This window comes from Electrophorus electricus, chromosome 23, assembly GCF_041902795.1.
Source record: "Electrophorus electricus isolate QZ-2024a chromosome 23, ASM4190279v1, whole genome shotgun sequence".
NCBI classification, from domain to species: domain Eukaryota; kingdom Metazoa; phylum Chordata; class Actinopteri; order Gymnotiformes; family Gymnotidae; genus Electrophorus; species Electrophorus electricus.
Genome location: NC_137519.1, coordinates 9207683 through 9222502, shown reverse-complemented (window position 1 = coordinate 9222502; position 14820 = coordinate 9207683). Strand labels below are relative to the sequence as shown.

The following is a 14820-nucleotide window of genomic DNA, read 5'->3' as shown; positions in this document are numbered from 1 at the left end:
AAGATCTCAACTCACACCACCAAACATGTGCAAGATAAAGTTGCTCTTCTGTACCACTCTGTCCTTGGTGATAAGGTAACAAACTTTGACTAACCACAGAACCTTTAGAAAAAATTAGCTTTCCCAGTACTAATGAAGTTATTTCTCACAGGAACAGTCCAGAATGATCTGTCTTAGACTTCACGGAGGCCTTGAAACCACCTGCAACAAAGCATGTGCTCTGCACCCAGAGACCCACAAGGACCTCTATTCTGTGTTCTAATTCCTAGGCTTTACCTTAGGGTTTTGTATTCAATGCCCAAGCCTACAAATATACTTTTTATTATCTCAGCTCCTCCTCTACTTCCATGCTGACCACATACTCCATTTGACTGAGGCACTCCCTTAACAGCTCATCCCAGGGGACCACTTCTTGGATGGATGTTTTTTTTTTACTCAACCTGGACTGTGGATCTTACACTTTGAAGGTCCCTTCCTCCCTCTTGCTTGCTTATATACAGTTGGATTTTGGATGGAGTGCCCTTGCATTGTGAGGCGATTTCTGGTTTTGACATCGGTAGCTTCCGGTTCTTCTCTTGGCCAGCATATTGTGCCTACAAGGTGTCTGATGACCAGCAGGACATGCGCATTTATGGCTTTGATTTTATTGTTCCTATTCAGCTGACTCTTGAGCACCTGCCTTACCTTATGGAGGTACATGAATGTTGCTGTCTTTTCTTCCTAATGGTTTCCAGGTGATTGGAGAATCCCTAGATATTTGTAGTTGTCCTCGACATTTGTTCTACAGCCTTGAGGAAGTTCAGTTCCCTCTGTCCTGATCACGTTGCCTTTTGTACTATCAGCTGACCACACTTTTCTAGCCTGAATTATATACCAATGTCCTTGCTGTAGATATTGGTGATATTGGTGGATCAATAAGTCATTGTCACTTTCAGTCTTGCTTGATGTCATCCTTGTACAGGAGGTGGATGATGGATGTTCCGCTCCTGAATCTGTATCATTACCCACTCTTATTTATGATCTAGCTGAGAGGATTTAGGCTTATGCAGAACAGCAAGGGGAACACTGCTTCTCCTTAGTGTATACCACATTGCTATATTGTGACTTTGGCAATTGTATTCAAGTGTGTCTTTTAGTATTGTCCCCCAAGTTTCTTCTTCTTCTTCTTCTTCTTCTTCTTCTTCTTCTTCTTCTTCTTCTTCTTTATTATTATTATTATTACAGCAGTATACAGGAAAAAGCTTAGATATTTTTATTTACATGAAAATCTGAAAGGAGCAAAAAAGTAATTTTTCCAATGATTCTTCTTTACATTATGATGCAGACATTGTAATGACAACTAGTCTGGGTGTTTCAGAGATGTTTATGTACTAAATCTATTTTAAACATGGTCACTTCCATGTAGAGCTCTATCAAGCATAAGATAGCTCGTTTGAGGACTACAAAACAATTCGACTCTTCGTCTTATGTGAATTGCACTTTATAGGGGAAAAAAAGTAAAAATGATAAATAATCACTTTCCTAGATTTTGTTCGCTACTTTTTGGTGGTAAAAATGACGTACTGCTCTTTTAACTATCAAAAGTCCATTGACAGTTTTATAGCTTGTTTTCACAAGACTTAAAAGTATTTAAATATATTTCTCTAGGAAGAAAAACACGTAGGATTTATGTCAGTAAGCTTGCATTTATGCACATGAAACTTAGTATGATAACTAAATTTATATGTCTTCATTTTCATGCTTTGATCACAACTGAAGAAGCGTTTATACACGGCAAAACAAAGTCGGGATCAACCTTCACTATAATAAACTTGGAGATAGCTTGCTGTAATGTTTTGTACAGCGACAACAGGTCGGACACACTTTCCGGCAGCCTACACTGTAACACGCCTACTGAGTATTATTGATAGTAACTTCATCCAATAGACAGACATTTTACTACCTACGAGGTTAAAAGGCGCTTGTCATATCCACAGTATCCAATAGTATTTAAGTTTGAAGATGAATTGTTTTTCTTCTGAATAGGCTAGCGCGTTTCCATAGCGTAATGTAAACACGATCGCTTTACTATCATTTAGGGTTTTTTTTAACCCAAATTACTGTAAACTGGTGTATTACCTACTTTTCCTATTTAATCTGCACTCCTCAGTTTTTTGATGCAAATACAGATGCTTAGCAAAAATAATGGGCTACAAAATAGTTTCCTTCTGACGGTGCTTACTGTAATTTAGCTATGTTGGCTAACTAACGCTAGTTAGCTAAGAATCAAATGTGAATTCTTTGTTTCTGTCTTCAGTAACTTAACCTAGCTGTTAAACCGTAGGTTACGTGGCTAGCAAACGTAACCTATCTTACATAGCGTTAGCTAAGATAGCTAGCTACCTGACGGTAAACGGTAAACATCGCGTTAACTGAAACCCTTTGGAACGGCACCTTAGCGGACGCATATTTAAAAACCTTGTGTACTTTCTGGGAGAGGCAGGGACTTCACCGATCAGCAACCCTTAAGTATGCTTAAAAACGGCGTTGCTGCTATATAATCAGCTAACAATTGTGTTTATGCATATTACTTTATCAGACGTGAGGCTATAGATGGATAATCCTAATCGTGAAGGACTGATGATGGACAATACCGGTTTTGATGCCGTAGAATGCCTCATCTTTTTGAATCCCTTCAGCGGGCAGCCAGTGGCCAGGACACACAAGTGTGAACACCTCTACTGTTTTGCTTGCATTACTGAATGGGACAACGTGAGAGAATACTGCATGGAAATACACATTAATAATAGTATTTTATGGATGAATTGGCTTTCGTGATTTTAATTGAACTAACTGATGTAGTTATGGACAGTGTTTAAGTTTGTAACGGACCATTTTCTTTCTAGACTACAAATTCTTGTCCTGTGGATCGACTAGAATTTGATGTCCTATATCAGAGTTGTGTTGGAGGTGATATTAAAACAATAGTAAGGCTGAGTTTTTATGCTTGTTTTTGAATATTTCTTATGTGTCTCTGTGTTTTTGTGTATTGCACATAAAAAAAATTATTTTGGCTGGGATCATGTTTGAGTGACAAATTAAGGTGTGTGATTTTGATGTTAAAGTGGAGCTCCCTCAGCATCAGAGATTAAAGGAAGAAGATGCGGTTGAGCTGTGTGTGTGTGTGTGTGTGTGTGTGTGTGTGTGTGTGTGTGTGTGTGTGTGTGTGTAAGTAAGTGTAAGTAAGGAGTGACTGGAGGCACCAGATGCTCTTCTGCTCTGTCTAACTCAAGGTGGGACAATCGAGCACAATGCAGCATGAACTCAGGGTTAAATATGGCATTTATAAGGATACTTGTTTCAATTTTGCAAAGTACCACACAGGATGCCTTACCCCACCTTACCCCACTTTGCCATTTGAGGAGTGGTTGTGTGAGGAATGTACCAGTGAAAATGGTCACACCAATAATAGTCTCTTTCTCGAGGAGAGCGAGATAGACGAAGATGAAATAACGGATCTCCTGGCTGAGGTCGTCCCGACTTCCAGTCGCCTGAGACTTTCCACTACAAGGCAGCACCCTCTTCCTCACTGCACACGCAGGAGTGCAAGGGTCCGCCAACTGAGAAACCAGAAGCCAATTTGGTTCAGGCAGTCCAGGCTCTTTTCATAACTTTCTTTTATTCTTGCACATTCTATTGTTTTGACTATGCATTTCTGTGTGTTAGAAAAAGAGAACTATTTATATATTTATCTTAATTATTCTGTAATTTCACATAATTGTGTTCAGCAACTTCATCTTTTATGAACAATTTTCCTTATTTATTTAACAGCATTTGCCCAGATACCTTTTGAAATCAACCTCTTCTAGTACTGAAGAAGATTCTACAGGTTTATATTAAATACTCGGATCAGATAAACAAGTCAACTATGTAAGGAAATGAAAATAAAGCACAGATAAATAAAGAATAAATGAACTGTTTAAAGGCGTATTATCATATTGCCATGCTTTAATATGCACTTTAAGTTTTCACACTATTTTTTTTGTTGTTTTTTAAAGCAGAATTATGGCTGAAAATTTTGAGCAAAAAGTAATAAATAAATAAATAAATATCTACAATTTAGTTCTTTGCTCAAGCATAGTTTCAAGAGGAGGTAGGACAGCCAAGGATTTCTCAACTACTGGTCTGATACACCATTTAAGACATCCCACTGAGTATGCAGAAATAGCAGTAAAACTACAGAATTAAAAAGTTAGACCCCTGTTAGTACATTGTCGCCACCTGTAGAAAGACTTTGAGAAGACAAAAAAAAACCTCAAAGACAGTGCAAAGCACAAAGTAGGCAACCAAAAAACAAGCTTAAAAAAAGGAATTAATTGCCATGGAAGACCAGCAATTCCTTGTTGTTGACAACGTTGGATTTCAAAGTCTAACAGAGACTTATTACAGGAAGCTTAACAGATGCTATTTTTTAATGTTTTGGGTTTTCACTGCTACAGGAAAAATAACTCATCTAGCTGTAATTTTAACACCTTGTAGAATACGTGTTATGATCTAAACATCTGTTTTGAACATAAACTCGTTTCATCTCCTAGAACTTTGCTAGCACAGCTGATTAAGGATCCATATCCGAAACATCCTGCTTCTCTGGAATGCGTGTGTGTGTGTGTACGTGCGCTTGTGTGTTTGGGTGTGTACGTGTTTTCTGTTTAATGCAGTTGCTTCTAATGGCCACATGATGGCAGCACGTTCCTTGCATAGAAGACTAATATTTATCGGTTCTGTAACTGAACATAGACACAACCCACTGATTTTTTCAGGGGAAAAACTTACACTGGATAGAACAGAAAGAGCAAAATAACGTGTTCAGTGTATTAGCTGAATATTTATGTAGACTGTATGTAACTTTAAGTGCATATAAGTTGTGAGTTTTGTTAGATTCACAAGTGTTTGTTCTGATTGTGATTTTGTGTTCCTACATTACTAAGTGTAGCATATGATATACATACATAAATGAATAGGTGACTTATACATAATGTGCAGTGTTGGTTGGTTGAAAGTTTATGACATCACTCTACCTCTTATGTGACAGAAACTTTAGAGAAATACTTTAAAAATATTTAAGGAAAAATGAAAGTAAAATGGCACCCTAAGGTCTCATGTTTAAAATAATATAAAAATAAAATGTTTTATGTGAGATACCCACACTAGAAAAAATATTTTAAAGCTGATAGAAATTCTAGGAAGAAAGCTTCATCCTTTGCTGTATGATCTCATCATGATGCTCCTGAGCTCTTCCTATGAAAGAGAACAAGGAAGTGATTTCCACTCAGCACAAAGTGACATCGCAAAGTGAAATTCTCTAAACCAACTCCTTATTAGCATGCTTACTTTAAATGGTAAGTACATTTTAAATGTTTAAAAGTGAATTAAAAAAACTTAGTTTAAAGGACTTCGCCATTTAATCCAACCATGTTTTGAGTAGTATTGTAAAACCATATTTAGCCCAATGTGATCACTCTCTTGATGTATTTCTTAGAATGGCAGAATGGCAGAAAGGAGGAGGACATTTCAGAAACTCAGATCGCTTCCTCCTGCTCTATTCAAGAAAAGTCAGCACACTACCAGGGTAAACCTGCAGAAGAACAGACTTAGAAATGTTACTGGTATCTCTTGTTTGTCTAAACTGTCAGAGCTCAATCTGTCCAGGACTGAAATATCTGAGTTTTCTCAGGAGATTAGGGAACTATGGTGTTTGGTGAGATGGTAACTAAATCAGAACATTATCAAGAACATACCTGATAATATTTTCCTATCTCTGGAGAGACTGCAGTTTCTTAAGATAAGCACTAACAAGCTTGTAGGCTACCTTCAGATACAAACACATGTCAGAGCCTCACCTATCTCTGCTTGTCCAACAACAGCCTCAAGGATCTGTAAGCCTTTGGTGGGCCTTAGTCAACTAAAAGACCTCTTTGTTGAAAAGAACTAATTGGAAGAACTTCCAAGTTCCTCTTTCAGTCACAGAACTTGACTGCATTTAAGGCAAAGGGCAAACCCCCTCAGAAAGCCTCCTGAAGAGATTTGTAGAGGGGGTTTAAGGGATATTCAAAGCTATTTTGTCATGCTAGACAACAGTTCCTTCAGTGACTGCATTATTAAGACCATGTTCCTTGGATCCACCATGGCAGGAAAGTCCACTATATGTCGTAGCCTGATGCATAGTGGTCGTGTTTCTGTGGCTGAGAACGCTTGTACTGTGGCTATTGACATCAGTGAAGTGGATCGAGACGAAGTTCGTTTCATCTTTTGGGACTTTGCTGGGCAGCAGGAATACTACATCACCCACCACATCTTCATAACACTTTAGGCTTTTGTCATCCTTGCCATCGATCTTTCCAGGTATTACAGCACAGTTAACATGATCCTGTATGCAGAGGCAACAGAGGTGTGTGAGAAGAAGAAAGATATTGTACAGAAGGTGAAACAGATGCTGTCAGAGCGAAAAGAGAGCCTAGAACACCAAATGAGAAACCTCCAGGAACTGGATGATCCCCCACCGACTTTTAGAGTACAAATTGAAGGTGAGTGTTTAATGCCTTGTAAAGTGTACATTATTAGTTGTGCTTAGTGATACACAACAATTCTTTTTTCTTATATTCATGTCCTTGATCTTATACCTATTTACTGTACAAAGTCTGAAGAAATCAAGATGTTACAAGCCCACATCAAAGATGTGGTCTTAGATAAAGACACATTTCCTTTCGAGGGACAGACAGTACCTCAATATTTTTCTTCAAGACCTTTTACACTGTGGTGACATTCCTCAACATGATTAGTGTTTTTCTCTTTTTAGATATACAGCTGCTCCTCAAAGAAAAGTATTTCTTACTCTTTCCTAAAATTAGGGGGCTTTTTCACAGGAATAGTAACTCAAGATGATATCCTGTATCACCTAAACAACAAACACAATAAATTGGACCATGATAAGGTGAGATATATTCTTCAGTACCTGCACAGTCATTATGTGGTACATGGAAATCCCAGATTTGAAGGACACAGTGTTTGTTAAACCATCATTCCTCATTTCATTGTTGAAGATCTGTTTTTAAATATCTACATATACAAGACCTATAACTGGATACTTTCTCTGATACCTGAATAACTAGTTCATTTTCAAAACTATGTATGATTTATTTTGAGACAGGCCATTGTAAGACATGATTTGGTCACTAAGATAACCAGTATTCCCAGCAAAATTCTGAAGTCAGAGAATGCACTCCAAAAGCACAGCAACAGTTGGATAACTGATTTCAAGGATAAAGCTACACTGAGCAATACAGCCATACGCATCATGGTATGAACAGAACTTGAGAGGTTAGCCGCTGATGATAAAGATCTGGTTGAGGAGAATGTTGGAACAAGAAGAAGGCTGGGAGTCTTCTCACACTGCTGCAGCACTTTGATGTCTGTTTACCAACCAGACAAAGTGATTCTCTCAACTCTAAAGCACAAGAGTTTTATCCAGGAAAAATGGAGCTATCAAATCCCTTTTTCCAAGATGATGCATGTCTGTTCCCCAGTTCCTTGTCAAACAATGACAAGGTCAGAGAGATGTGGGGAGAGGACAACTTGGAAGACATCAATGTCCAAGTTTACTTCCTCCCTGAGATACCTTACCAGTTCTTCCACAGGTAAAATTGTCTTCCTCTCTTATTACTTGTGGGCCTTGTCTTGATTGTACTAAATTGTACAGTTACAGTTTGCTCTCCACTGAAAAGTCTGGTAACACATCCTTTGAATCCTGTATTTATAATGCACTATAAATGCATTTGTAATGTATTATATGGCATAAATGTTGCTTTATAATATCTGCCATAAACCTGTCTAATGACTAATTTGTATGTATAGCTACATGCCTTACAAAGAAAGAGTGTATGACTTCTTAAAGTCAGGTTTTAGAATTATAACAGAATTATATAACATTTGTTGATAAGAACATTAGACATGTTGTAATGCACTCTTAACAGGTTATGATCTTATAATCCATTATAACGCGTGCACACACACACACACACACACACACACACACACACACGTGTGCACACACGCACACACACGCACACATGCACACACACACACACATACATACACACACTCACACACGCACACACATATACACATACATACATACATACATATATACATACATACATATAGCTGAAGAAGGTTCCAGTGTGCTGTAGTAAAAGATATAAGGAATGCAGTAAAGTACTCAAGGTTTACAGAGAAACAGGAAGGGCTTTCTTATTTGCTTGCACATTTGCATCACTTAAAGCCTTTAAATACCTGGTATAATACTATATTATATGTTATTTACACATGTTATATACTTTTAAAAATAATTGGCCATGGTCAGTTTGAGAAACCAAAGTTATAATGCATTATAACCTGTGAAACTGTTATAGTGCATTACAGCATTAAACTTTCTTACAACAAGAACAAATCTTGGAATGGTTTATAAAACCAGATTTATGAAGTCATATACTCTTGCTTTATAAGGTGTTATGCAACTACTTATAAGTGATTTTACACTTGAGGGTTAAGGGTTTTGCTCAGGGGCCTAATAGTGGCAGCTTGCCTTCTGATTATAAGTCAAGTACCTTAACCACTGAGCTACCACTGCCATTTCCCATCATGAACAACAGTAGAATTTAGAAGGGAAAGTCCCAAGACTTGTAAAAGAAATCCACACCTGGAATTATTTCAAGGGAGCACAGAGTACATGTTAATATTTTTAAAAAGTTTTCACAGGCTTGTCATCAAGATATGCTCCTTTTTGGATGCTCAGACTGCTTTGAGTGGAGAGACTGGAAAGACTGGTTAGATTCTTCTGGATCTGAAAATTTTAACATGTAATATATGATTTATGGTTGGGAACATAATAAAAAGTGATGCTAAATGTAAAGATGCTGCTTTACTGTATTTAACATCTGTGGGTTTGTCTATTATTGCAGTTTTAGGGCACAAAAATGCTCAGCTTCATTATGTAAAACATTAATTTATAATTTCTATAAGAAAATATAAAAGATATACAAGTAAAATCAAATTTGTATATTTTCCTAAGCATACATATAAGATATTACACTGACATTGATCTATCTGTTCAATACAGATATGTTTTTGTTTTGACAGTGCCCTAGGAAAAAAACAAAAACAAAAACAAACAAACAAAAAACATGTTGCAGTGGACACACCTGAAGAACTGAGCTGCTGATTCCCACTAGGTATTGTCAGTCCAGTATTTTTATAAACTGCCAGAAAAATACAGAAATTCTACTTTTTAAAAACTCTTAAATCATTCATTTTTCCAACAGTTCCACTGGTCTAAATGAAGGACAATGGCAACAACTGTCTCCAAAACAACCTTTATTTCAGGTTCCTGAAATATATGTAAAATCAAACTTTTATAAAGTGTTTTCTATTTCCTGTAAGAAGACAGACGGAAAGTAGTAAATAAAATGGGTTGAATCAAATATAATGTGATTTTAGCCATTAAATGTACTTACTAACGAATGTTATGTTTATGTTTAAATAATCCATGTTCTTTAGTTGGATTTTGTTGGAAGGCAAAACTTTTGTCTTTGAAAATGTCACTACATCCTTCATAAAGAAACTATTCCTGCCACTAGAGGGTGTTTGTTGTTGTTGTTGTTGTTGTTCTTGTTGTTGAGTTTGTTTGTTAAGTGTATCAATTAGAACGACCAAGAGCCATAAGACTGTAATAATAAAATCTCTTAGGAAGGCTTTGTCTTTCCTGTGGGTATTTCTACCTATATTTATTTAATACAGAGAAATTAAATGCCATATACAAATAAATTTGATTAACAGTACTATTTACATTTTTATGTGTGATAACTCTAAACTGCTTGATTTCTTAAATGCAGTTCAGATGCTGGCTTTGATTTCCGGTAGGAAAAGTAGCCTGTTGTATTAAAATTAGGCTTACCCTTGCAGAAACAGCCCATTGTTTTACTCAAGCATTTAGTTTTAAAATGTATCAGCAATAACCTTCTGTGTTGACTTAGTTTAACAAACCTGGAAAGTGGGGTCTAAGCATGGGAGACCTAACCTATTTGGTCCGTAGACTGTTAAATCCTTCAAAGAGAAAAAATAAAAGTGTTACTGATCAAAGCTGAATAACTGAAATTCATCAAACTGACAGCTCACATTAAGTACTATCTTTCAGTAAGCTTCAGCTGGCTAATAAGCTACGGAGAGATGACCACAGCCAAATGTAAATTTGGTCGGCTCATGCGCGTGGCGCAGGGTAGGCGCAGAATGGGTTCTTTCAAATCCTCAAAGCCACGCGCCCGACTCGTGAAGGCAGAGCCAAGGAATCATTCAGTGGGGCGGGGTCTTCTCAGGGAGCGTGCAGCTCCAAAGGGGGTGGGGATGTGGTGCGCGTGTTGAAAAGGACCGCGTGTCACCCATCACTTTCAAATCGGTTGTTGAACAGGTGCCACCAACATCTAACAAATTCCTCTTGCGTTCCGGTTGTGTGAGCCACGCGAAAGGCACGAGAGCGGTGCACTGCCATTCTTATTGGTCTTTTGTTGTGCACAACTTCGGTGCTTACTTTTTTGTTACCTCGGTTATACTTGATGCATTTTACGGAAATGGAGACCACCGTCATCACAGCGGCACATTTCAGTCACGGTCCATACCGCCTTCAACTGTCAGACAGCTTTGTACCTCTACAGAAACTACCCAAAGAGCGCAGCTGTTCAGATCCGAAGGACAGCAAGTCCAGAGTGCTGAAAAGACAGCGCTCCACTAGTCCGGAGCGCCTGAGGTGCAAGCGCAGACTGACTTTTAACGGCCTTGGATATTCTATCCCTCAGCAGCAGCCGGTTGCTGTGGCAAGGCGTAACGAGCGGGAAAGGAACAGAGTAAAACAAGTGAACATGGGCTTCCAAACACTTCGTCAACATGTTCCCAACGGAGCGGCCAACAAGAAGATGAGTAAAGTGGAGACGTTGCGATCTGCAGTGGAGTACATCCGCGCGCTTCAGCAGCTCCTAGACGAACATGACGCTGTGTCTGCCGCGTTTCAGTGCGGCGTGCCGTCACCGGCTGTCTCAAACGCGTACTCTGCGGGTCCGGAGTCACCTCATTCCACCTATTCTTCCGACGAGGGCAGTTACGAGCATTTGAGTTCAGAGGAGCAAGATCTGTTGGACTTTACCACATGGTTCGACAGGTACTAGTCACAGGTAATGCAGTTCCTAATATATCGCACTTAGTTTGCTTTCATATATAACGCTTGTCTATATAATGGACCACAAATAAACTCACATTTCTCTGTAACCCCAATCCAGGTGATGAAAAACTCATTTCAATGGTGCTGAAAAGGACAGCGGTTTTGAAGAACCTCTTCGGTGTTCATCACAAGTGCGCACTAACCAATATACTAATGAATAAAAATCGCAAAACCAACCAGTGCGTGAGGATCACTCCGGCTGGCGCACGAAACAAAGTTGTTTTTTTTTTTGTGCTCATCAGCCACGCGACTTACCCACATTGTGCTGAAGACAAGTTCAAAAGCACAAACTTGCAAATGTTGAGCGCGGAAAATACAAGGAATATCCATCAATATCCAGTAAATATTATTTCTTGTTAGATTACTTAAATGATCTTTTAACATACTGGGTGCTGAGACTACTGAATAAGAGAGTTGCTGAATACAGCTGTGGTGTAGCCTTTATGATAGAGGTACCACCTTAGGTGCGCTGGATGGTGCTTGTGGGTGTGTGCGCATCAAGGAAAACAGACTGAGGCTGTAGCATTCCCTACAGGCAAACTGAATAAAAATGCATGCATATTAGATAAGCAGTGATGTTTTTGTACTGTATGAATGGCTTTTATATAAAAGTGTGCACTTGTGTCTTTTCATACAGACCTATGTATATGTAATTGTTTTGTAAAGAGAACACTTATTTTATGTAAAATAAAGATGATTTTATTTATTCAGAAACTTTTTCTTGTTTGACATATTTGAGACCTGGTCTGTTGCGCTTTGTATGCCCCTTTGGCATAGCTGTGTTTCTGAAATTTGAACCAAGAGACTGAGAATGAGCACAGAAATCTAACCCTTGATCCTTAACTTCTGTGGTTATGAAAGAGTCACAAACTCCTTCAGTTTTATAATACTGAGCTCAAGTAAACTATAAGGCTATTTTGTAGATGTTTTACTCTAACTGTTTAGATATATGATTGCTCCATCTGATTGTAAAAGTAGTATTAAAAACCACTAATAGTCTCCAGCGTATTTCAGTTTCAGCATATCTAATGCATTATTTCAAACTGTAAAAGTTGCTAGAAAACAAAACCTAATATTCAATGTTCAATAAATTAGTCAAGTTATCATTGCAAAATAAGCCTTATGTCCTGGGGGATGAGTTTATCTACTCTTCAAATCACTTTCAGTGGTCATTTGTAAAAATCATTTATCTTGGTCTCACATTGCCTGACATTTCAAAAGGAGCAACTCTGAACTGTGTCAACTTGGTTTAATTGATGACACCTATTTATTACCACACAGAAAAGTGACACAGACTGGGAAAGGGAAGGACCTGCACAACCTTGAAAAACTTTGCCTGCTGGTTAATATTTAAGAGACAGCAAAAAGTTGAAGTTCAAAGCAATTTATAATATATGAATATTTTCATAGTGTAGCCAATTTGTTTTTAAAGGACAATACAGGCAGTGAAAAGACACCAGAAGACATGACGATAAATTAATTGTTTTGGAGGACATGCAAGAGAGTTTTGCCAGTGACCTCTTTATAGTCACTTTTTTTTGCATAATTTTCCTCTCATATATGTGTTGTTTCCTTCCAGCCATGACACATTCAATGGTGGCTTTGTGGAGAAACGTCAACAAAACAACATTAAATATACCTCTCGTGCACCAACCTGTTCGTATGGAAACCACCTGTATATATGTTAAATGCTTGAGATATGAATCTACAAAATACAAGGGTTCAGTGTGTAATCATTTGCATTAGCCATTGTGTCTGCAAAGTTTGGATGCGGCACAAGGCCCTGTTGCCATTATCCAATCAGACAGGCTTGTTCTAATGGTGAATGGCCCTTGCGTAAGTGACACAAAAGCACTTTTGTGCGAAGGGCCACACCATATTCATCATGTAGTGCCTTCAAGACAAATCTGATTGGTTGTTCCAGGCACTTTGATGTTGCTCCAATGTGCAAGTGGCACAGTGATGGCTAACTTCAGCCTGTATTGCCTATTTGCATTGCTTGGAGCAGGGGGTCCCTTTAATCTGTGAAAGAGTAAATTCATAATAGCATCCCTGGTCCTACAAAAACAATCAGGCTGATTGACACTACTTTACAGGCAAGCAAACAAAGGCCTGATTTATGTCCAGTGCCAAATCAATGGGGCCGAGCGTGGGCCTCATTCAGACAAATTTGAATCTCTCTCTCGCTCTGTCCCTTCCTTATAGACTCCCTCCAGCACCTCTGTTTAGATTCTTTCCCCCTGCTCTTCACAGCTTTATTGAGTGCGTGTGGCTATCCAGGGCCATTCTGTTTCAGTAAAGCAGCTATTTGTTTCACGTCAGTCCTGGGACTGCCCAGGACCTTTCTGTCATACCCAGCCTCTGTGTGGATGAACCATACAAGACCAGGATGAATTTTATTCAATGGGCTAATGAGGAGAATAAAGACAGAGTGAGAAACACTGCATCAGGTGTTTTTTATTCTATAAGACTGTCAATTCTAACATCTTAAATTAGGTATTTGAGTCTGGCTTTCGGGCTAATCATTGCACAAAAACGTTGTCTAGTTAATCAAGACGCAGGTAGCCTATATTGGTTCTTTTTAGATCTCAGTGCTGCTTTTGACAGAGTTGACCACAATATTACTTCATCAGCTACAAAGCTGGACTGGTCTTTCTGGTTCAGATTTTTTCCAATCCTACATGAGAGGCTATGCATATTAGGTTGATACAGTATCCAAAAGTCTTGTCTCAAAGTTTAATACTGAGAAAACTGTTTAATATATATGTTCAAAGATCATTAATAAGTACAATTCCTTGCATCAGTATGCAGATTATACACAGTTGTATGCAGATGATACACAGTTGTATATGACCATAGCTACCAACCATAGGAGGTCTATTAGCTCCTTGTTTGATTTTCTATAGGACATCAAGCCCTGCATGTGTCCCAGGTTTTGCAGCTAAACCAAGACAAAACTGAATTCCTTCATAACCAGAATGAGGAACTAAGACATGTTGTGCTGGCAGACTTAAAGTACCTATCTGTAAAGTACCAGAACTGTGTCAAAAACCCAGGTGTCACTTTCCACTGTGATTGTAGTTCAAGAACCATAGGAGTAATTTTGCAAAAATACATTGAGAAATATATCCAAGATCTGTGACATTCTCTCAACAACCAATAACAAAAATATTATAAATGTGGACTACTGCGATGCTCTTCTTTGTGGCTCACCAAAGAACTACATCTCTCGCTTGTGGAGAATGCAAAATGCCTCAGTGACAATTTTTACAATGAAGGAGCATATTTTATCTGCTCTTAGACAACTACACTCAAGACAACTGCACCCGCTACCCATGTCTTGTAGATGCTCTTAAAGGCCTTCAAATGCCCATATGGTCTTGTTCTATCATACCTCAGTGAATTGATTATTCTGTATGTTCCTGTAAAACTCTGAGGTCTACCATTGGTAACATGGTAGACATACTGACACCTCACTAAAGAGTGACAAAGCAGTATTGTCCTTATAGCCCCAAGCT

The 14820-nt window shown here is 38.3% G+C and overlaps 2 protein-coding genes across 2 annotated transcripts; both read left to right on the top strand.

Moving 5' to 3' along the window:
- The first annotated feature begins 5198 nt into the window (after positions 1 to 5198).
- Positions 5199 to 9854, top strand: LOC113579710 (uncharacterized). The gene is given in 8 exon segments (XM_081706309.1): positions 5199 to 5378; positions 5519 to 5608; positions 6417 to 6563; positions 6836 to 6970; positions 7187 to 7397; positions 7400 to 7673; positions 9175 to 9266; positions 9357 to 9854. Coding segments are annotated over 5 exon segments (738 nt in total). The 5' UTR covers positions 5199 to 5378; positions 5519 to 5608; positions 6417 to 6527; the 3' UTR covers positions 9257 to 9266; positions 9357 to 9854.
- A 652-nt stretch (positions 9855 to 10506) lies between these two features.
- ascl1b (achaete-scute family bHLH transcription factor 1b) lies at positions 10507 to 11957 on the top strand. The gene is made up of 2 exons (XM_027013843.3): positions 10507 to 11255; positions 11361 to 11957. The coding sequence occupies exon 1, from the start codon at positions 10644 to 10646 to the stop codon at positions 11247 to 11249; it is 606 nt and encodes a 201-aa protein (XP_026869644.1). The 5' UTR covers positions 10507 to 10643; the 3' UTR covers positions 11250 to 11255; positions 11361 to 11957.
- The last annotated feature ends 2863 nt before the right edge of the window (positions 11958 to 14820 follow it).

Bases quoted from the DNA above. Each gene is read 5' to 3' on its own strand.
- ascl1b (XM_027013843.3), top strand. From the start codon at position 10,644: ATGCATTTTACGGAAATGGAGACCACCGTCATCACAGCGGCACATTTC.